General features: G+C 42.7%; 1 protein-coding gene across 1 annotated transcript in view; it reads right to left on the bottom strand.

Annotated features, from left to right (window-relative positions):
• POU2AF2 (POU class 2 homeobox associating factor 2) overlaps nt 1-24,773 on the bottom strand; it is a 316,692-nt gene that overhangs the window by 27,835 nt on the left and 264,084 nt on the right. Inside the window, exon 3 of the mRNA XM_086958841.1 lies at nt 13,447-13,489. Coding sequence (XP_086814967.1) covers nt 13,447-13,489 — 43 coding nt within the window. The remainder of the gene's footprint in view (nt 1-13,446; nt 13,490-24,773) is intronic.

Genomic DNA, 24,773 nt, shown 5'->3' with positions numbered 1-24,773 from the left:
AATTCAGCATTGAAGTAGTCACAAGTCAAAGCTGCATGTTATCTACTGAGATAATGTCCAAGATGTAAGATTAAGGGTTTCATTAGGATTTTGGTGGAATCGCCATTGACCCACTGTCGGGGGCGATCCCACAAACATCCATGATAGTGGTCTGATTGCCGCATTAAAATGCGGTCAATAAGACCGCAGCAATCGGAGAGACAGACTGCCGCCTTTGACAAGCTGCAGCACAAACCGCGAATGCAAAAGGGATGTTTCCAACTGCCTACAAACTGCCTACACAGCGGTAGCATCCTAATTTGGCAGGTGGGACTGATGATTACTTGTCGGGCAGTCCCAAACCCACAAATATGGAAAAGGCCCCCCAAGTGTCCTCCATGCAAAACATTTCAGGTAATTCCCATAACCACATACCTTCCAGTGCAAACCTTTAGATAACCATGTTTTGACAGCAATCTAAGAAAATGTGTTTTATGAACACTTGACTTCATGACACTACTTCACACAGCTATCTTGAAATGCCAGTAGAATCTAGGGGCTCATTATGATGGTGGGTGGATATCAGTCCACCCGCCATCATCTCAGTGATGGGACCGACCGCCAGACGTGTGGCGGTCCCACCGGCCCACTTAGGATGTGCCCGCCATACTGGCAGGCGCATCCTGGCCATTTACCATTGCGGACGGTGCTGCTGGCTTCAGCACCATCCGCAATGGTAAAAGGGCATGCACAGCATTTCCCTGCACCATGTGGCAGGCACCACGCGGTGCCTGCCACTTAGTGCAGGGAACTGCAGGGGGGAACCTTGTGTACCCCCGTGCACCCCCACAGGGGGTCCGCAACAGGCCCCCAAAGCAAATCGCCACCTTGGAAAGGCCCATCAATCACCCACATCCCAATATGGCGGGCGGTGCCTGCTAGGCACCGCCACCATATTAGTGGCCCAGCTCCACCCAGCCGGCAATCGTAACAATTGCCGACCGGTGGAAAAGCAGCAGACGGACGTTGCGTCCACAGCAATACCCACCACCACTATCAAAATATGGCAGGAAGTATTTCTCATCACGATGGCGTAATGATCTCCACCGCCGTTACACCATCGTAATGAGCCCTCTAGTAGGTGGCCATTGGAGATGTGCAATAATTTTTTGCTTGCACAGTTGGGGAAAGGGAACACTTTCAGCCTTTGCAAATAAGATTAAAGAAATTTAGTGAAACAACGCTTCAATTATACCATACTTTATCCCCTTCACTCAGAAATCCCTGCAAATTAATGTTATGGCCACTGTTCCTAAGTGCCAATGGGGAAACACAACTGCTGCCAACTGAAAAACCGCTCCTTTTTCTTTGGCCACTGTAAGAAGTTCTGTCATGGGACATCTAACAAAAGGAAAGGTGAAAGACCCAGCTCCCAAGCTGTAGTTCGTATGTGGCTGCACTAGAAATGGGCAAGCCAGCAAATTAACAGGGAGAGCTGAGTCAGAGCAGAGTGAGGGAGCGGCTCTGGCTATGAAAGCCTGTGCACGAGCTCAGCCTTGAAAATATTTGGCAACAAAAACATACAACAAACTTCATGTTTTAATTTGGTAAGGTGTCTTCAAAATTCTAAAAATATATTTCTTCTTTCTTAGTGTATGAGTTATCACTTCTTTGAGAGTATTCATTAAAAGTGAGAGTTTTTTAAACATGAACTTGGAAACATTTCTGCCCACGCCCTGGTGACCATCAGTGCCAGAAGGGCTGGTCAAACAGGCCACTGCTTGGGCTGGTGTTTTGGCTTTTGTGGGCCTGTTTTATGGTCTGGTGGGATGATTTTTACTGTTGATTTTCCTGATCTTACCACAAACATTGCTTGTAGTAAACGCACATGCAAGCAGTTTCCTACATTTTTCAAAAACCTATTCAGTGTGTCTTCATAAACCTAATTTGCAAATGTGGTCCACTGTTTTAGCTTTCTCATCCACTAATTGGGGGGCAATGTTTTTTGGGTTCCCGGGCTGATTATCTGTCCTCGTCTGATCCTGCTGATGACAATGCTATTAGTGACCTAAGAGGCAAGTCAGCTGTCATGTGTAGCTTGTATGTGGTCTAGATTATTTTTATGGTGGAAAAAGATTTTAGACTATTAAATCAAACACAGAAGATTTTTGTAGAGCCCACATGTGCTGTACGCATATTTTGAAGGTGCTCTTATATTTCATAATGAGCAAAAAGGTAGCTTTGTAAAATAAAAGTATTTGCCTAGAAACATACAATTTTGTCAAGCAGAGAAACTGATTGACACCAGATTTCAGCACTTGATTTAAATGTTGGCAGAGAGGGAACTCTATCGCAAATGTGTTGGACTTTCCTCCCCGCAGACATTATGGTCAGCCCGCCCAATTTAGAATCGGGCGAACCGTGGGCCTTATTTATGAAAAGTGACGCATCGCTGCGTGAAAACAGCGATGCGTCACTTTTCACTGCGCACTCCTTGCAACACCAATGATGCGTCATATTTAATGTATGACGCATCATGGGGCAAGGAGTTACAGATACGTCAGTATTTCTGACGTATCTGTAAGCGCAAAAGTGACGCATTGCTGGAGTGTGTCACAAAAGTGACGCAACTCCAGCAATGCCTCCTTTCACATGGGGAAAGCCCCATGTGAAAGGGCTTGCGTCAGTCTTACGCCTGCTGTGAGGCAGGCGCAAGATTTTGACGCAACAGCGTCCTAAAAGTGACGCAGTGAAATCTCATAGATTTCACTGCGTCACTATTACGAGGCTTTTTGCGGGGGAACGCCCCCTCTGCATACATTATACCTGACGCAGGTCCCTCACCACCCCTTGTTGTAAATATTTTTGTCCACCCTAAGCGTGGAAGGGTATTCTCAGATGTGAGACCCTTGCTCATTGCACCATCAGGATTCAAGCAGCTGAAACTGGGATGGTGCAGTGAGCTAAAAAACGGTGTTGGATCTAGCCCTGATCTCTTGACTGGGTGAGAGCTTTCTGCTTAATTCAGAGACTCTGTCCCTCACCACCCCTTGTTGTAAATATGGGGTTTAAAAAGTGACGCATCTACCTAGATGCGTCACTTTTTAAATATGGCGCAACAAGGAGCATGTTTTACGCCGCCGATGCGTCACAAAAAGTGACGCATCAGCAGCGCAAAACTGACGCAAGGCCTCATAAATGAGGCCCCATAGGTTTAAGAATGGAGGAGACTGCGCCATCTCTACTCTGGTCAAGGTTTGGCTATATGGCCACACACTTAATTTATAAAGGCGGTTATGGAGACTATTTTCAATGGAGACTATTTTCAATGCCTGTCACTGCCTGGAAAAAACGTGTCGGTAAGGGGCATTGAAAAGTGCTCGATTCCCCCCTCGCCATGGTAGAAAACAACGTGTATTTTTTTATGAAAACAAATCCTGCTTTGGGAGTTTCTTTTTGAAAATAAAAAGCATTGTCATGGAGGAGTCTGCAAACGTTTTCAAAATAGTGCAAACTTGTAAGCCGTGATGGCTCGCACATTCACACCTCCCTAGCCATATATTTTTTTGCAAAAAAGTCCTTTTCTATTCAATTAAATAATAAATTCAAATTCAATGCTTACACACAGGAGGCAGCAACCTAGACTGTTTGTAACATCAGGCGCAGGAATAGAGAAACAACAGAAAACCTCATTGTTATGGATACCACAATGTCGTGTTGGGCTGGGTAATTCTGAGGAATTGTTTGTCAGGCTCCATAAAGGAGGAATTAGCTGGCTCGTAAGGAGAAAACTGTCCCGTATACATCCTCAGCTGGCTGGATTTCTGCACTGACAAAGAACAGTATTGGATTATAGCCATTGGAGTCTTTGTATCCTTAGATGTCACCAGGCTGCATTTTCATGCATCCTTTGTTCTAGTGATTGTGATCGAGTGATGCCCTTTCGAGTGCTCGGGTTTGTTTTTTCAGCACTAACCCCCCGCATAACCTGTCATCCAGTTCAAATATTCACCTGTATTCAAATACAGGCGAGCTAATACAATTATGAATGATTCAAAGAAATGTACCAGGCACCCATTATTAGCTCAATCCATCCAGTGGGGAAGGGGCCAAGTATAAATACAGCCTTAAAATGAAAAGTTAGCTTGGTGGGTTGAGTGCCAAGTGCAGCGATCTATGGGCCCGATTCACAGACCTAACTTAAGACAAAATCCTAAACTTACTACTTTTGGTATTCACAGAAGTTAGGATTTTGTCTTAAGTTTGTCTTAAGACAAATTTAAGACAGACTTAAGTTAGGATTTTGTCTTAAATCTTTCTGAAATCTGTTTTAAGACAAAATCCTAAATTCTGTGAATACCAAAAGTAGTAAGTTTAGGATTTTGTCTTAAATTAGTTCTGTGAATCGGCCCCTATATGCCGTGAATCCCAGAGGGATTGACTTAGCCTTTTATCCTTCCGAGATCAATTAAATATTTACCTTCAACTTTAGTAATACCAATACGCAAAGAAAAATCTAGCAGCTGTCTTTACTGTAAAAGGAGACATACAGCCTAATTTATGAAGCCCGATTCGGCTCGCAAAGGGTCAGATTCTGAGAATCTGGCCCTTTGCGAGTGAGATTTTTGCATTTGGGATTCATCATCCCAAATGCAAAAATCGGTAATTGTGTTTTCGCAAATTTGCGATGGATTACATTTAAGGAATCTCTATTTGAGATTCCTTAAATGCAATTCATCATCCATTTAAAAATTGCGAAATCGCAATTTCGGGCCGCTATTTACCGCGAGGTCAAACCTCGTGGTAAATAGCGATAACTCAGAAAAATGCTTTTAAATGCATTTTTCAGAGTTGCATGTTGCACACACACATGTCCTTTGGACATGCGTGTGCGCAACCCCTGTTCATATTGGCATTTAAGGGGTGCTACAGGGTGTCCTTTGGACACCCCTGGCACCCTTTCAATCGCTATCTTATTTGCGATTAGCTAATTGCTAATCGCAAATAAGGAATACTCCCCATTCATTCCTATGGGCCTTTTGGCCCATAGGAATGAATGGGGAGTTATTCCTTATTTGCAAATAGCAATTAGCTAATCGCAAATAAGGAATTAGTAGGAATCGCATCTTTTTTGCATATTCCTACATGAATCCCGTTTTGCGAGTCCTTAATAGCGATTCGCTATGAATCGCTATTAGGGGCTCGCAAAACGGGAGTATGATGAATCAGGCTGATAATCACAATGAATACATTTATATAAAACCATTTATCACTCGGCCCATACATGCCAGTGAATGGTTCCTTAAAACCACCGCAGCACTGATCAGAGATTAGTATAATCGTCAGTCACTGGGATCGTGGCGCAGAAGAGGGCCAAATTGTGATGCAGCGAGAAAAAGCGAATTATGAGGCAAAACGCTGCACATTTTGTGATAGTATTATTTCAATATTTTTGTCATGTTTTACACTTGCTAACACTCTCTGGGCTTAGGATGCACCTCATTGGTACAAGTTCAACAGAAATATATCAACCAGTCAACCTTTGGAAAGAGCGTTCCACTGCCTAGCAATACTGTCACTGCGTTTTTAGGGACTTTTGATACGTTGGAGCTACAAACACATTCTTTTCTTTGATAAAATCTGCAGGTTATGCAACAGATAATGGATCATGTAGCAAATGCAGCAAATCCACAATTATGCGGAAAAACGTCGCAGCTGCACAATCGCATATTTACAGTGGTCATGACAATTATTTATATGACACTTGGCTATTTAACCATAAATGTGTCTAGTCTAAACTGTTCTCTAGTATTAGGATTGAACTGAAGAATTATGCATATACAAATGATACTGTTTCATATCATTTATTTAGAAACTTTATTTGTTTTAAAAAATCTGTAAATCTTGGGGGTCCCCCTTTCTCCTCAATCGTTCTTCCTTCCTCCTTCTGCCTTTTCCTTTTTCTCCTCCAAAATGGCAGAGTGGCCGGCCGTGCCACCATTTACATCATACAGAACCCTTAACTGTCTGTTCTCTTTTTCTCTTGTACACTTGAGCCAATATTATTTTGCTTTATTGTCTAATGATCTTTTTTTTATCGACCCTATTTCAACTCTCATTATTTGATTCATTTGAAGAAGTTGCTTATTACCCGTCTTTTCACTGATTTGATACAGCCCTCCAGACACACATGCCACCCAGGCTCTGAAACATTATCTCCGTTTGCCTCATTGTAAAGTAATCGAATTACTAAAATAATCAAACGATTTTGAGAAGGTAAAAATTTCAACAACTCTATTTCTCCTTTTAGTGCAATCTACTAATAGCATTGGCTACTGCGTCAATCAAGTTGATAGATTGCCTAAAGACATTCGATTTTGTATGCACCACGAAAGAAATGTGTTCAATTTGCAGTTATCTAATTCTCCTTTCCAAGCAAAAGTATCTTAAGACGACAAAACACTGTGGGGGGCGTGGCTTGCGCGCCGCTGTGATATGGCGTGTTGCGCTTGAGCTCCGGGGTGAGTTGTTCCCGTTGAGCGTTTTTCTCCGTTTCTTCGTGCCCTTTTCAGCGGAAAAAACCACACACCTACGGCGGAATATGCGCTGATCTCCACGACGCTGTTTTTCCGCGATTTCAACTACCGGAATTATGCGTTCTGCTTCCATCCTCGCAGGCGCTCGCATTCCTGAGGAGCGGCCGCCATTTTGCCGTGTATGACGTTCCTGTCATCTGCTCTCTGAGGCGCCGCCGCGGATACATTCTAACAGTATTTCGTGTCTATCTAAGGATTTCTTCACACGATGGCTACATTGGTAACATTTATGCTTTCTTTCTACTGTTACTTTTTGCTGCTTGGCTGGGTTTGAAAGTGCTCGCAGTTTTTTTCTTTCTACATGATTCATTGAGGTGCTCATGTCGATATCCTGAGGTGTTTTCCTGTTTATTTTTGCTCCTTTTTTAACCGCTAGATTAGCATAGCGTGTTTGGAGCGTGAATTGCCTCGTTTCTCACTGTTTCTGGATATTCTGCGCAACTCTGGTGCTATACTTTATCCCTGTGACATTTTTGCTAGTCTCCTGCTACAACACTGTCATTATGAGTCGCTCCTTGAACGGCAAAGACTCTAAAGACCCAGGCACTTCTTTGAAGCGACTTAAGTCAGTCTCTCCGACTCCTGAATCACCTCAGGCGGACAATACTTCCACATTGGACACCATTTTGGCGCGTCTGAATGAGGTTCATGATATTGCGCAGTCAACTAAAACTAACACTGACTTATTACAAGTGGAAGTATCTGCCATCAGGAATGATTTTAAAGCCCTATCTCTACGTGTATCAGCAACAGAAACACGGATAAGTTCCGCAGAGGATGGTATGCAAAAGCAATCCAGGTCGCTTTCTCAGATGGAGCGGTCTATGGCGGCGATGCGCAGAGACCTCACGGAGCAGGAGGACCGTAATAGGAGATCTAATCTGCGTATTTTTGGCCTGCCGGAGGACTCAGAGAAATCTTCCTCCTCCATGATTGAATTCTTATCTCATTGGATTCCTGATACACTTCAACTATCTTTTCACAGAGACTTTGAGATTGAAAGAGCACACCGTGTTCCAACGTTCCGTTCTAAGGCAGCCACCCAGCCAAGAGCAATCATTTTTAAGCCCTTACGACATCAACACACTGAGCTGATTTTGTCACATATGCGCAAGATTAGACAACTCAACTGGGAGGGTCATCGCATATCCATTTCCCAAGATTTTGCCAGAGACACGGTCATAAGACGGAAAGGTTTCTTGAATCTTCGAAAACGTCTCACAGACTTGGGCATCTCTTTTTCCTTTTCTGGCCCATCCAAGTTTCGCATTACTTATAAAGGGCGTTCCAGAATCTTCGATGAACCGGCAGACTTGACAACGTTCTTGGACAACCAGGAGGAGATAGAGATGGAGATTCAACGTGCAACGACGCAGACTCCTGGGGCCTCAGGGACCTGATTTATTGTTCTCTTTACTTCTGGTTATGTCTTTTTCTGCATGGTTACCTTCTCTTTTTTCTCCAGCCAGGTTTTCTTGTTGATCTTCTCCTCTGCTATCGTATGTCCTATCTCTGTTCTTCTTTCTATACTACTCTGATAGTTCTCCTTTCTTTCTAGTATCCGTCTTCTCCTTCTTTTTTCTCTTCATTATTTTTCGAGAAACTTCTTGTAGATCCTTTCAATTTTTTCTTCTTCTTTCTTTCACCCGTCTTCTCTGATTTCGTGTGTACCTCTGTTTCAACTCCTTTTTCTTTTTCTTGCTCCTCTCTATTTTTATTACGGAGTGTTTCACTTATATTGTTGCTGTTTATACTTACTAGTTACCTGCACTTTTTAGAGTTCTTAGTTGCAGATTTATTATCTTTTAATTAAGTACTATTACTCCTTTCGATAGCATTGTTTATTATATTTGCATTATACTATGTAGCATTGTAGTATCGTGGGGTAGACTTCTCCTTTTTCTTTATGCTCGTTTTCATCTTCCCTCTCGGTTTCTTCCTAGTATCTCCATGCTGTTCTCATACACCTTCTATCTTTCCTCTTATGTCACTCCATTTTATAGTATAGTTAGAATTAGGTGTTTTGTTTTGATTCATATGCGATTTCAGCACTTCTTTGTTCCTCTATTCACAAAATGATATATGCTATTTACGATGTTTCATACATAATACAGCTTTTCCTACATTTTATGATATTGTTATTTATGCCATGCTCTTGCGCTTGATGGGGTAATATTAATCTATTCTGAGTGGTATTTTTCTTCTAATAGCAATGTAATATCTCATTATAAAATGTATTTCTATGTGTATGAATTTTCTATTGCTTTTTTAGTTCACTATCAGTCGTTTTTTGCATAATGGGCTATTCTTCTTTACCAACTTTTGCTCCTATAACGGGTCTTCGACTCGCCTTTTCCACGTTCTCCCTTGCATGTTATGGGTCTCTTTTAGACCTCCCCCTCTGCCTCGTTTCTCTATCCTTTCTAATCTTTCTTCTCTCCTTCTGGCTTTTCTTTTTTCATGGTTTTCCCACATGATTGCTCCCGTAACATCTATTTTGTTTTGTGGTTGGTCTACCATATTCCTCTACTTCGTCTTTTCTCTGTTATCATTGTTGTCTTCGAGTGTATCCCCTTCAGGTAGATGCCAGGTTTAAATGTTTTATCCCTTAATGTTAAGGGCTTAAACCATCCGGTCAAACGATCTAAAATCTTAGATTATTGTAAATCTCTCTCAGCGGACTTAGTCCTATTTCAAGAATCTAAGATCACTAGTAGAGAAGCGCTATTTTTGAAGAAAGAATGGGTATCGGATGTGTCTTGTTCGGATGCTTCTGGTAAACGCAATGGTGTGGTTACGTTGGTTTCGAGAAATTCGGGTTTATCGATTATCTCTTCTGAGCATGACTCTGATGGTCGATGGCTCCTTTCTAAATTATCAGATGGACAGCATGATTTGTTTGTTATGAATATATATGCTCCGAATATTGATGACCCTGCTTTTTGGAAATCCATTTCTAAAAAACTGCATGATACCCCACATGCGGGTAATCTTATTGTGGGTGGGGATTTTAACTTACCTATGGACCCTTTATTGGACAGGAATTCCGCTTTTCAGTTTCGTCCGCCTAAAGCACACAAACAGATGCTTAACATGTGCTCCATTGCTAATTTGCATGATATTTGGCGTCTCCATAATCCCACTGGTAGTGACTTTTCTTTCTTTTCCTCCCCTCATTCCTCATTTTCTCGCATTGACTATCTCCTAGTTCACTCTTCTCTTGTCGCAGCCTCTTCCTCCCCGCTTATACATCCCATTGTCATCTCCGACCATGCTGCGGTTACTTTTACGCTTTCGTCCTTTGCTCCGAAACCACGTGGTCGTTCCTGGAGACTTAATACGGAGGTGTTATATGACTCTACCCAAGTGGAAGAATTTTCCAAGGATATCAACACTTTTTTCCGTGAAAATGAGGTGTCTGTATCTTCTCCAATAATTCTTTGGGACTCTTTTAAATGTACTTTCCGTGGCCAAGTTATTGCATGCATGTCCAAACGCAATCTAGCGATTAAAAAAGAACTTACTGATTTATCATCTGAAATCAAGACTTTGGAGGCTTCCTTTAGACATACTAAAGATCCGACTATCCTACAACAAATTAAGCTTCTAAAATACAAATATAATACAATTGTCACTAAAAGAGCTCATATTGGTTTCCAAGCACAAAAGTCCAAAAAATTACTCTTAAAGAATCGGGCTGGCAAACTTTTGGCTGCTACATTAAAATTCCAAGACTCCTCCTCTAGATCCTCTCAGATCTCTTCTATTAAGGACCATAATGGCTCTAAAAAATTCCAAACTGAGGAAATTCTTGAAGTTTTTCGTGATTTTTATAACAAATTGTATACCCCCTCTAACCAAGCCTCTTTTGACAAATGTCAAGATTTTTTAAAATCAATTCCGATTCAATCAGTATCAGAGGAAGATCGATCCACTCTAAATGAACCTATCTCACCTGAGGAAATAGTTTCTGCTATCAAGGCCACCCGTTCGGGGAAAGCTCCAGGCCCTGATGGTTATCCGATCTTATTTTATAAAACCTTTCTCCCGTTGCTTGTTCCTAAGTTGCAGGCTGTCTTTGACGCTTTTGTTCGTAATGGATCTGTCTCTGGTACGGCTGCCGAAGCCACCATAGTTGTGATCCCAAAAGAAGGGAAGGACCATTCGGACCCTAAGAATTTCCGCCCTATTTCGCTTCTCAATATGGAAGCGAAGATTTTTGCTAAAATCCTGGCGAAACGTCTAGAATCCTTTATTCCCCATTTAGTCCATCCCTCCCAAACTGGTTTTGTTAAAGGTAGGTTAGCAAGAGATAATATTCGCACTTTCTGCCATATTATTGGGGCGGCCAAGCGATCCCAATTACCGGCCGCGGCCTTGGCCCTCGATGCGGAGAAGGCCTTCGATAAGGTTTCTTGGCCTTTTCTTCGAGCTGTTTTACATGCACATAACCTCGGGGACTCCTTTATTAACATGGTAATGTCTTTGTATTCCCAACCTAAAGCTAATATTAGAGTTAATGGCTCCACATCCTCTTTTTTTAATCTCTGCCAAGGAACGAGACAAGGTTGTCCTTTATCCCCTCTCTTGTTTTTGTTATCTATCGATCCTCTCCTTCGGCTGATTGATTTACACCCCGATATCAAAGGGTTCTCTTTTGGCCCTCATTGTCTAAAAACTGCAGCCTACGCAGACGATGTTCTTATTTTCTCGGACGATATCGCATTAGCCATTCCTGCTATCTCTGACACCATTTCTTTATTTTCTAAAGTTTCGGGATATACCCTAAATAAAGACAAGACAGAAATGTTCCCTTTAAATGCCTACTGCTTTCCTGCGCATATGGGCTCGGCTGGCTTTAAATGGCAAGCTACCCATCTTAAATATCTAGGCATTTATTTTTGTTCGACACTACATACCACGGTTACGTATAATGAGTCTCAAACTCTGGCTAAAGTTCGTCGTCTTCTGGATACTTGGTCTCCAAAACATATTTCATGGTGGGGGCGCTTACAAACCCTTAAAATGATGATCACGCCGATCATCAATTTTGTTTCTTCCATGATTCCGATCAAATTATCTGACTCTTTCTTTCGGGAAATCGATGGTATCACCTCCAAATTTTTATGGAGCGGAAAACGTGCTCGGTTGGCATACAAATATTTACGTAGATCCTGCGATATGGGTGGTTGTAACTTCCCAGATTGGGAAAAATACCAGACTGCTTTTTTGGCCTCTCAAGGTGCCCTTTGGTTTTCTCCCCCAACCCGTCATATCCCTCTATGGATACTCATAGAGCAGGATTTAGCTGCTCCCTTACCACTTGCCTCTTTGTGTACTACTTCCACTCTACATATTCTATTCTCCCGATCTATCATAATTGATACAATCATCGCAATTAAGAAAGTGGACAAGAAAATGGCATTTCCTCTGCACAAGACTAGATGGTCTTCCATTTGGCGTAATTCCAAAATTAAAATCAATATCACTCCCGCACTCATGGCGTATTGGGCAATGAAGGGTGTCTCTCTTGTACAACATCTGTATAATGAGTCTGGTGAGCCCTTACCTTTCTCTACTTTAGCGCTCAAACACTCTCTAACAAATCTAGACTTCTATACTTTTCTTAAAATCAAGGTTGCAATCTCGAAAACTCGTCTTCACCCCTCCTCGTCCACCATCTCTCTGTTTTCTATCTGGCTCAAAGCGGGTCATGTTGCTTCCCACATTTATAGGTTTCTATCCTCTTCTTCGCTTCCAGATCAGACGGTTGCACAGCAAAAATGGTCGCGTCATTTTGATCACAATATTACGGACCATATCTCCTCCGAAGCTTGGCAATCCATTGGCAAATTAGCGTTACGTAACAAAATTGCTCCTTCCTTAATACAGTCCAAGTTTTTCTCGATCAATCTACTCCACTGGACTCCGGTGCGTCTTCATTCTCTCAACCTTAAAGAGGATGACCTCTGTTGGAGTTGTGGCGTTGAGACAGGTGATTTTCCTCATATGTTCTATAACTGTCCCTTACTTAAATCTTTCTGGGACCTTATTCAGCGACATTTGTCTCTTATCTTTGAAATTGAGCTCCAGCTCTCTTTTCCTTTAGTTATTTTGGGCCCCTGGGCGGCTCCTACGCCTCTTCCCCTTGAGCCATTACAATTACAACTGTTAGACCTTCTTTTATCTGTAGCGATCAAAGTTATTCTTATGGAGTGGAAGTCTTTCTCGTCTGTCTCCTATCACACTTGGTGGGCATGGGTTTCCTTCTTACGCAGTGCTCACACTTCAGTAGATCTAGCACATCTGTCACCTTCCATCTCTAGTGGGGTCTGGGCAACTCTGGATGAATATATGGAACTCTCTGCGAATGGTGTTGTCCCTCAATTTCCTGCTGTTATGTCTACCTAATTTTTTGTTTGGTAAGTTGCATTACATTGGGTTGTTCCTGTGGGATTCCTTCTTTCTTTCTTCCTCTTTCCTGTCCTCTCTTCCCGTTCCTTCTTTCTGCTGCTTTTTTCCTTGCTCTCCTTCCTTCTTCCTGTTGTTCCTCTTACATCCCCCTGCCCCTGTCCTCATCTTACGGACTGATACGTTCTACGTTCTGAACAATGTATTCCTCTTTTGGCTCAATTCATTACCCTCATTTTAGGTGCCTGTTCTCCAATTTTATTTGCATTGAGCTTGTTATTGTTCAAATATTGCCCATATTTTCACATTTCTGCTCATATTGGAATGTATCGCATCTTTGTATTTTGATTTGGATATTATTTGGATCATTATTTCTCTCAATAAAATCCTCTTGAAATGAAAAAAGACGACAAAACACTGTAATGAAATGATTAATGAATTGGGATAACAAAATACTGACCTGACATTTGGACGAATTGAGTTTGAGATGTGTTGTTGCTGCCCTAAAAAAAAGAGACATAGTTTTTTTTAAAGAATGTTTACTAGTTAGGTCCAAGAACAAGATATAGATATGTTTTACTCGACATTTCACAGAACATGACGGGCGGACAGAAGTAATTACTTAGAAAATTCAAAGATAGCGAAAGTGGTGAACAAGTTCAGTGCCAAAATCCAGAGTCTCTTTCCAGGTGGTTTTTCATCTGTTTGCAAGCAACTCAGAAATGTCTTTCATACGTTAACCATACTGATGGGCTATAGGGTTAAAGAGCTAGATGTGCACATTCGAAAAATATAAATCTTGTTTATTGCTCAAACAAAAGTATGGCGAGGTGTGCATGTGAGAAAAACAACTTGAAATTATTTTGCTGTGAAATTAGCATATTACCCTTACAACCGTTCCCATTGTCTAACAGTGCCTGTGGTGCTTTACATTGTATAGGTGAATGAATACAACTAGCATTGCTGGTATAACAGTATCCAGTGCCTACACATTGATTTTTCAACACAAGAACAATTGTTTTTGCCATGACCCTGGTTGCCATATTATCAAGCATAGAAGCCCAAGTTCTAGTGTCAACCTGGGCTTCTACGGGAATTCACTAGGGCATATTATCAAGCCCATTATCGCCGCTTTAGCGGCAGTTTCCTGCCGATAAAAGCGGCAATAATGTATCGCCCTTGCTTGATAATATGGCCCACGGTACCTACCTGTCTTCTTCACAACAGATAAATGCACGGGTAGCTTAGTGCATACAGTATGTAGCACATAGCAGTTCTTGAAAACTGGTTCTTTTCGTGTGGCTGCCTATTACTAGGTTCTGGTTTATGCAGTAGCATTTACCCAATGTGAGGGGCCATTTACTTCTGGGATTGAGTCCCTTTTAGTAGGTGTAGTGATGTTTATGGTGGAAAAGCCTTTGATTCTTTGTTATTATTGTATGTTTCGGCATTATCTATAAAGTTGTGATGTAGTGCCTGGTCTTATAACTTCTGGTTAGTGAAGATGGGCAACTTAGCTGTGTGAGGCTATTATGAAGTCTTAGCAGTCTCCCTATGCCAACCTCACAATAAAATGCAATTGTGATCGTTCTGTGTTATGCAAGTTACAAGACAGTCGAAGTCCTATTTAGTCGATGATTTAACAGTAGCTCAACAATGATTGTGGTTCAGCATGTGTTGTTAATAATCAGAACTTCTTCCGGTAGAATATGTCATCTACTGGGTGTATTGGCAGAAAGTTTCATGTATGCATTCACTTTATGCTTACTCTATGTGGCATATGTACAAGGGGATTGTGCCACCGGAATGTCACTTTCACTGACGTTCCGGTGGTGCAATGCCCTGCTTCACATTTACAAAGTGGCTTTAAGCCACTTTTTGTGGCTTCACACCGCTTTGTAAATATGGTGCCCTTTCACACAGGAATCTCTGTGAAAGGGGCGTGCAATGGGTGTTGTTGCGGGCGTTCCATGCCAACACCCATTGCTTTTTGATGCAGCCCCAGATTTACAAGGATCTGTAAATCTGAGGCAGTGCCACAATTGAACACCATGCAAAGCAGGCATTAGATTGGTGCAACGTGGAGAAATACTTTTACTTTCCTCGTTTTTGCTTTTTTCTATGTGTGCTGCATTCTGCAGAACACAGTGTAGAGCAAAACACCATTAATGATTGTTTTTGTGCAGGAGGGTGCCACTTCATGCACAAAAAATTATCATTAAATATTGGTGATTTGCTTCTTCTATGTGTGCTGCAGAATGCAGCTCACATAAAAGTAGCAAATCGCACAGAACACCTGAAAGTAACAAATTAACATTACTGATTGATTATGTGAAGGAGGGAAGACCTTAAATTAAGTTTTGGCTTCTTATGAGTCTGTTACTTTTTTTTAATGCTAAGAATGATGTTACTACCATATTTAATTATAAATTGACCTTGCGCCCAACCCCACCAGGAACGGCCAAACCCACGTGCATGGCCAGACAATGAGAGCACTCATCACAATATATAAGGGTGTAATTTTAAATAAGGCTGGTCTACTGACTTTGTCAAGGGATCACCGCTACAATTTATAGAAGGCAGACCTATAGGCTTTGTCAAGGGGTAAACACATCATTATACAAGGCAATCCGATTGGCTTTGTGAAGGGGTCGCCCCTTCGTTATATGAGGGCAAGCTTACTGGCTTTGTCAAGGGGTCACCACATCATTATATGGGGGTAAGCCTATTGGCTAAATCAAGATGTGGCCAAACCAATATACAAGACATAGCTATTCGCTTCCTCAAGGGGTCATCACATCAATAAATAAAGGCAAAAGCTCCAGTTCACGGAATGCTTAGAAACACCATAAACAAAAGCTTCAGTTCTAGGAATGCTTAGAAACACCATAAACGTTTATGGAGTAACGCTGTATATACCCCTAGAAACACAGAGTTACTTTTACAAATGTGTCCTGCTGCACTCCTTGCAGATCCCCTATAACATTTTTATAACATGATGGTGGTACCCCTACCCAGATTATGAGAACTACAAAGAACGAAAAATGATGCCACAACTGCCGGGATTTGCCCGAGACACTGACTTGCCCTCATCTTATGGAGCCCAAGGGCCACCATCTTGCAGGCCCTGAGGAGCGGTGGAAAGCGGTACTCGAGACCGCAAACACACCAGGGGCTACCACTCCCAGCACCAGCAGCGCGGAGGTCGTGCTGAAAAGCGAGGCGCTGACCCGCGGTGGGGTGTAATGCCACAACTGCCGGGATTTGCCTGAGACACTGACTTCCCCTCATCTTGTGGAGCCCAAGGGCCACCGTCTTGCAGGACCCAAGGAGCGGGCAAAAGCAGCACTCGAGACTGCAAACGCACCAGGGACTACCACTCCCAGCACCAGCAGCACGGAGGTTGTGCTGAAAAGTGAGGCGCTGACCTGCGGCGCGGGACGCGCGCTGGGAGGTGCCCAGGCAAAGCCCTGGCCAAGGGCGTGCCCATCCACGCCCGTCGGAGCCCAGAGGAGGCTGGGCCCCCCCTGCCCAATCGAGATTTACCTGATATTATTATCTATGAATAGTTTTCAAAGCCTGCCCTGACGGCACTGACATTGCAAACTGGGATTATACTTCAGAGTATAGCAGTAAGCAGGGATGAGTAAACAAGGGGATAAAAGCATAGTAGGAACTCTGGACTCTCTCCTGGCTAAGGCAACATAGGTTCTAGCACATGAAATCAAACTAACAGAACGCTGATTATCGCTGGAACGCCATAACCATAAAAGACTTTCATTGGGAGGGTCAGAGCCGAACATCATCCTATGCGAAACCCCGCCACTAGATAGGGGTAAGGAAGATACTGTAAGTATGGGATTCATACCCCACAATGTGGCAGTGGGTGGCACCCAACAAAGAGTTTCCTCAAGGGTGGCAGCCACGAAAAAAACTGTGAAGTCCAATACGGATTTTGTCCAAAAGAGAAAGAGGGGCAATGGGACGCAGAGACTGAAACCAGCAAAAGCCCCGAGGACAAACAGACTGGATGGGGATGTAACTCCAGAAAGGATTCAGCAAGATAAAACGGGTACAGAAATAGAAGACTTGGCCTCTTGCCCCGTGATGCCTGAAATAATGTGGCAGACACTTGAAACACTTGTCTGTACTATGTTAAACAATATCTTATTAAAATTAACTCAGATATAGCAAAAACTAACTGTTTTTGAACGTCGAGCCACAGATAACCGATCCGTATTAGAGGCAGCATTAACAAAGTTTGGACAAAAAATGGACAGTCAGACCCTAACATTTCAGGAGAGGGCTAGAACTGATCCTAGTATAACACCACTAGATCATAATCCCGTAATGATAAATATGGATCAACAGATAAGAGATAATCAGGAAGGATTAACCCCAAATATACAACAAGGTACCCATACACACAAGGTCTGCAGCAACACAGGGTTTTTAATTTCCAATAAAACGAACGGTGATTATTAATATTATTATATTTAAGTTTATAAAGCGCTCAGCTACCCGAAGGTTTCCCGGTGCTAAAACCAACTAATAAAGAGGGGAAGTCAGAGGGGAGGAGGCTACATGTTGAATAACCAATTTTTCACCTGTTTGCGAAAGCTAAGGTAGTTGGGCTCTTTTCGTAACTGAAGGGGAAGAGAATTCCATAGTGAAGGGGCTAGCCAGGCAAAAGAGCGGCCTCCCATTCTGGCTTTTCTGATTCTGGGCACTGAGAAAAGGTATTGGCTAGATGAGCGCAGAGTGCGGGGGGGGCAATGGTGGTGAACTAAGGATGTCAGATAAGGTGGGGTCCGGCCAGTGTTTATTTTGTGCATGAAACAGAGAGCCTTGAATTTCGTGTGGTTTTCGATGCGGAGCCAGTGTAGTGAGCGGAGGGAATTAGAGGTAGGAGAAGTGTTGGGGAGTTTGCAGAGCAGTCGTGCTGCAATATTCTGGACTGTCTGCAATTTGCGAGTCACCTCTTTGCTGGCACCCAGAAGAAGAATGTTGCTTTAGTCCAGCCTAGAAGTGATTAAGGCCTGGACTACAGTTTTCTGGGTGTCCGCAGGCAGCATCCAGATGATCTTGCGCAACCACTTAATGATTGTGATGCAGGTGGAGGAGGTTTTGACCACATGGTTTTTCATTGACAGCTGGTCGTCAAAGATCACGCCTAAGTTGCGTGCTGATTTAGAAGGGGTAGGAGGAGTGCCCATTTGAGTGGGCCAGTGTTGGGGTCCCCATAGAGTGGTATTGTGGCCAAACAGCAGAAGTTCTGTTTTTACACCGTTCAGTTGCAGTTTGTTGTCCAACATCCAGGCTGCGATGTTTCTCAATCCTGAACATAGAGCGGATGAGGGGGCAAGAGAGTCAGAGGAAAGAGAGTAGATGATCTGGGTGTCTTCTGCGTAGGAGTAAATAGTGAGCCCAGCTTGCTCTGCAACAGACGCCAGAGGTCTGACGTATAAGTTGAAGAGCAAGGGGCTCAAGATGGAATCCTGTGGGACTCCATACGCAGATGTAAAAGTTTGGGAAGCAGATGATGAAGAGAAGTCTTGGAAGGTTCGGTCGGATAAGAAACTGACAAGCCAGTTGAGGGCTGAAGCGGTGATGCCAGATGATCGGAGGGCGTTGACAAGAATGGGGTGGGAAACCGTGTCAAATGCGGCGCTAAAGTCCAGCAGAATGAGTGCTACGGTTCCCCCCCTGTCAACTCGGTGACGGATGTTTTCTGAGACTCCCAGCAGAGTGGATTCCGTCGAAAAGCCTGATCCGAAGCCGGATTGTGACGGATGTAGGATTCCCCTTAGCTCAACGTGGGTGGACAGTTGAGAATTAATGTGCTTTTCTAAGATTTTAGAAAATACCGGAATAAGCGAGATGGGACGGAAGTTGGCTGGAATGCTTGGGTCGGCAGTAACTTTTTTTAATAACGGCATAATCATCGCGTGTTTCCATGTGGAGGGTACAGTAGCTTCTCTAAGGGAGGAATTTAGAAGGTCCATAATGGGTTCTAGGGAGGATTTGTCCAGTTTTTTTAGAATTTGAGGGGGAATAGGGTCCAGTGGGGAACCGGATTTAATTTTACTGATGATGTCGGAGAGGGTCTCAATATTGAGCGGATCCCATGTGTCGATCAGCTGAGTGACCGAAGGACAGGTATCAGATGGGGGACTAAGGTCACAGGAGGGCGTGGGTGGAGAGGGGAGGATCGATGAAAAGTGGATGGGACTGTTGTCCTCTGGTGTCCCTAGATCGGAAGATGAGATTGTGGCAGGTAAGTTGGGTAGAGAGGGAAGGGGAGACGAGTTCTCAAAATTTGAATAGATGTTATCAATTTTGGCGACAAAAAATTCGGCCAGTGAGTTACACTGTACCTTGTTGAGACATGGAGGTTTGGGCTGACACAGTGCGCCCAAGAGTTTTTGTACTGCCTTGAAGAGTGCCTTTGGACGATTTTTTGCTTCAAGGATGGTATGATTGACATGGTCAGCTTTAGCAGTTTTACATAGGAAGGGATATTTTGTTAAACGATCCAGGTGAAAACAGAACTCAGGAAGTGGTGAACTCTAACGTAGTACCTAGTGGGCAAAACAGCATACGGACAGGTCTGGGCAGTCATAAAGAAATGAGATTGGGTCCGAGTAGCCAGCCGACTGACATATAGACTCTTCACCTACCCCCAGCAGCTGCGCCTTCGGTGTTAATTTTAGGGAATGTCCTGCCACTGCGGAAGGGGCAGATAGAATCAACATCCCAACTAATGTCCAAAGCGCTACACTGGCTAACTCAAAACCTGGAGGTGGTGGGGAGCATAGGCAAGAACATTGCAAGTCACATGATTATGGTGAGAAAAGTGTATTGGGTGGGTCCAACTAGGAAAGTATTATCAGGAGTTTGTATGGTTTTAAACTTTAAAAGTGAATCTGTTGTGGGCGTTCTCCTGGAGCAACTGGGCAATGATTATATTAAAATCTCATGTATTATCGCTCTACCACTGGGCTTTTTTTATGAACCCCCCCATTTTACTAAGACCAACGGGTCACTCATGGCTCAGGGAAGGACAATGGGGGTCACCCCCGGGGGAAATAGTGAGATCATAGAATGGAGGTTTAATAACAGATATGCTCCCCTGTTTGACCTCGATGCTTGTGACTGACTATACCCAGCACTCACAAGTCCACAGCCATGTAATGAAAGGCAATACTTACCCGGTCAGGTTAATAGTGTGAGCCCACAATTATCCACTACACAAAAAGAGACAAAAAGAAATATCTTGAACATAGCCTCATGGAATGTGGCTGGTATCGCAAATAAGTTGAGTGATACCTGTAGGTTAAAAACATGGCATGATCAGGAAATAGCATGTTTCCAGGAAACATGGGCCACGGAACCTGTATTCATAAATGGCTATCGATCCTTTCAGACCCAGGCAATCCCATCCACCTCAGGAAGGGCAAAGGGGGAATCTTGACTCTAATAAGGAATGACGTTCCAAATAAAGGCAAAGATTAAATCATATCCCAATCCAATTTTCACATTTTGACATTACAGATATACCAGGAAGGGGTTTGGGTTCTGATACATTTTTATATTAACAGATTGTACCCAAAGATGCATACGATTGTGGGGGAAGTCGACAAACCTATTTTGGAGATTATGAGCAATAACAAGACCTCTAATGTTGCAATCATATGGCTAGGTGACTTCAATATTCACCATTGGAATTACAAAAATTCACCAGTATGCGGGGTAGAGGACATGAGGTGGAACCCTACATATCACTTCATACATAGCGAATACGGTAACGGTTTAAATACATTAATGGGATCATTAAACCTAGAAATAATCTTTGATTTAGATCCTAAAACAGATAGCCTCCCGAGTTCCTTTTTTACCAAATGGGGTGGAGTCCACAATAGATTACATACTCACAGCCGCGGTCGGCAGTAGGAGTTCCTGCAGGGGGGTGACATGGGGAGGGGGAGGGGCAGGGTGAGGGGTAGTAATGTATGGATTACGGAGTTTAACAGGTAAGTAAACATTTAAATAAATAAAACGAATTTCGTTGTGCGCACTGCATCACCAAATGCGATGCAGTGAGCGCAACAAAATTAATTTTATTTATTTATATGTTTACTTACCTGTTAAACTCCGTAATCCATACATTACTACCCCCCACCCTGCCCCTCCCCCTCCCCACATCACCGCCCTGCAGGAACTCCTACTGCCGACCGTGGCTGCATACTCATGACTCCTTCTTTAGCTGAGAGGGCCTTTAGGACATGTAACTCCTTCACGACATATAGTGACCATACTATGGTTTCGATGGAGCTGAAGGTATTAACATCTGAGGGACAACCTCGTAGAAATGCTGAAACGCCAATCGTGTCTAGGAAAAACGGGATACAGCCTAAATGGGCCCACATTGATGTAACAAAGCTCGTCCCTGCACTTATATTAAACAAGATGACATCCAATTATGTTCAGACCCGGAAGCAGAGGCAGGGTTAGTGGTTACAGCCTTTTGTAATATCCTACTAAAAATAAAATTGTCCCTAACTAAAACAAAAATCGCAAACACTGGGAAAGATAGGGGCTGGTTCAATTCCCCATGCACAAAAGCTAGAAAGGCACTGCTGTCTGCCTTAAAAGTTAAGCCTAGGAATCATGATCAAATAAGAACGCTCTGGGCTTCATATAAATTGGCAAGGAAAACAAGAGGAAAATAAATCAGGGATGATCTATGGGCTGATTTGGAAAAGGCAGCCTGTTCTGGAAATAGCTGTGAATTTTGGAAAATAGTCAATGCCCCATACTTTAAAATCCCTATTGACCCTACAACGGATGTAAACGTAGATGAGGAGTCATGGGTCACTCATTATGAGAACATCTTCTCTTCAAATCCTGATACCAATAACCATCATGTGACTACCCAGGAAACGTCTCATGTACCAATATCATTTACACTTAATGAAGTAAAGGTGGTGCTGAACTCATGTAGTTCAGGAAAGGCCCCAGGACCGGACAGAGTTCCAATTGATTTTTTCCAAACTAACCCCGACCTGTGGATCCCACTCTTAACCAATGTCCTAAATAGCATAGCTGTGATAGGCCCGCCCCCTTCGTGGTCTTCGGGGGTTATTGTACCCATTCATAACAATGGGGATAGGGTCGTCGCTAAAAATTACAGACCAATATCCCTGCTGGATACAACATCATAGCTTATGGGCCGCCTCCTCCTCTCTAGATTAGCTAGCTGTGCCAAAGAAAATAAGATCCTGATTCAGGCCCAGTATGACTTCCAGCAGGGGAGGGGTACTGTGGACCAATGCTTGAATTTAGCATTGACCATTGAAAAATACACCAGCATGAAAGATTGCAAATTACACATGGCGTTCATCGACCAGAGCGCAGCGTTTGACTGCGTGGTCCATGACAAATTATGGGACATAATGGAGATGATGGGGGTTGAACCCGCTATTTTAAATGTTATTAGGCAATCGTACGTAAATGCAATGGCTTCAGTGCATTACAATAAATCGGGAGATTGTACACGTCTTTTTAAAATTTCCAAAGGAGTAAGACAGGGCTGTGTACTAGCCCCATTTCTCCTCTCCCTATATACAAATGGAGTGGAGAAGGCGCTCACAGTGGCTACTAGGGATGTTCCCCTCTACGAAAACCAAATGCTACCGATATTGTCCTAAGCAAATGATGCAGTTTTATTTGCAAGAACGGGGATCGGGCTACAAAGGCATATACCAGCGTATGTCTCTTTTATGGACTCATTATAGCTAAAATTAAAGCAATCCAAGTCTTTTATAATTATAGCTGTGGGTACTAAAAGAGACAAAGTCACGCTTTTTAGTGCAGACGCAGGAAAAATTGGCGTTGTAGACTCTTTCCCCTATTTAGGTAATCTTTTTGACAAAGATCTGTCATGGGCAAAACTGATGGAAGGAAGGAGGCTGGTGATGGAGAGGGGTATCACTGCCGTAAAATCTTTTGCGAAGAAATTGTGAGCCAAACCCCTATTGCCAATAAAAAAACATATGCCAGGTTAGAGCAAAAGCAGCCGTGACCTATGGAGCTGGGGTCTGGGACACGGTCGCATCTACACCACTGCAAATTATCGAAAATACATTTTTTAAATCTGTAGTGGGCCTCCCTTTGTCCTTCACGAATGGGATCCTACACACGGAATTGTCCCTTTCTTACATATCAGATTATGCAATTAGTATACCACTAGCCCCACCCCTCCTATGGCATATGACACAGTACCTCTGACCCAAATGGTAATTAGGAGCTGCATAGAGATGGATAATTAGAAAAGATCTAAGTGGCTAAGTTACGTGGAGACAGTTTTAAAAGAGATAGGCCTCCACGAACTCTTTAAAGATCCTCTGGTTTGTAAGAAGGTGTCCAAGCAGAAAGTTAGTGCCATGTTTTTTTCCTCTACTCTGTTTTTTGATTTTGAACGTTTTTCTTTATTTGTGAGACCTCTGTAGGTCCTTGATCAAAATTTGAAATCTTTTTCATTTTATCTCAATTGGCTAAGGTGGGAGGCTACGTCAATTGTTCATATAGATAAAAAAGTAGACATGAATGAAAGTTCGTTTTAAATTTGGTAAATAAAACGACATTCCGAGAACTATTGGTTGCCTTGAGCAAATTATGCGGGGTTCACGCCTACATGTTCAGTACCAGCGTGGCGGAGGCCATTATTAGCCAAAATAGTACAGTGTGTGTTGCAAGGCTTTTTTGATGAACCCATTGTGTAATATAAGGTCTGTATTTTTTCTGATCTTTAGCTGATTAAATGGGCAACTAACGTGGTGGACCTGTAACACTACAGACAAACATCATCCTAGCTCAAGGATACAGTATGTACTTTACCCGCATTTCCGAGTACGTTTTTTTGCTCGTGATGGTTTGCAATTAGTTTTCCACTTGTATTATTGACGTTATTATAAAGGTTGCACTGTTCTTTTTCCTTTTTTCCCAGTTTAATTAATTGTTCAGAAACTCCTGGGAATGACGACCATTGACTGATCTGTCCAAACATTTTATACAGGTGATTACATTTAGTAATTTTGTATCTATGTGGCGGAACTGCATTTCTTTTAAGCTGCACCGGGTTGGGTGATGGCTTTTTCTCTCTTTTTCTGACTTTTTTCTGACAGATCTGACCACGTGGTGTTCAGTCTTTTCTGCTCATAAAGCCTTTTCCTTAGAAGAAGCCTACCTAAACATATGTATAAAAAGCCAACACATTCTCTTTTTTATTGTACAGATATATAACGCTCAAGTATAATTGTGAGTCCTGAAGATGACGCACAATAATATAGCAGTCGAAACGCCGTTGACGCTCCACTGTGGCCAAATTAAATAGGGACACATTATTTCTGTTTATGTTTTTCCTTTACTGTAACATGTAATCGTTCTGTTTTGCCACCTGTCTGGTTCGTGATTTGACTTTTTCTTTTTGTACACCAGCATTGTTTCTTGAGCGTAATTGTTTTTAGAAATTATTTTGTACTGTGTATAATAAATAATAATCTCTTTTTTTGATACGAAAATATTGTTTTCCATTTGAGGGGCTTTTTTTCTTTTTTTCTCTCTTCCTTTCTTTTTGATTTATTGCTGTCCTTTATTGTCTGTAAACCAAAAATTAATGCGTTGGATTGCATAATTTTAGGTGTTCTTTCCCCTGAACCTCTTGTTAGGTGTATTGACTGATTGTCCCTGGTTCAGGGTTGTCGGATAGCCCTTGTGGTTGTTAAT

Source organism: Lissotriton vulgaris, chromosome 2_1 (genome assembly GCF_964263255.1).
Source record: "Lissotriton vulgaris chromosome 2_1, aLisVul1.2, whole genome shotgun sequence".
In the NCBI taxonomy this organism is placed as follows: domain Eukaryota; kingdom Metazoa; phylum Chordata; class Amphibia; order Caudata; family Salamandridae; genus Lissotriton; species Lissotriton vulgaris.
Note: the sequence above shows the minus strand (reverse complement) of the source record. Positions and strands in the feature narration are given on the sequence as shown.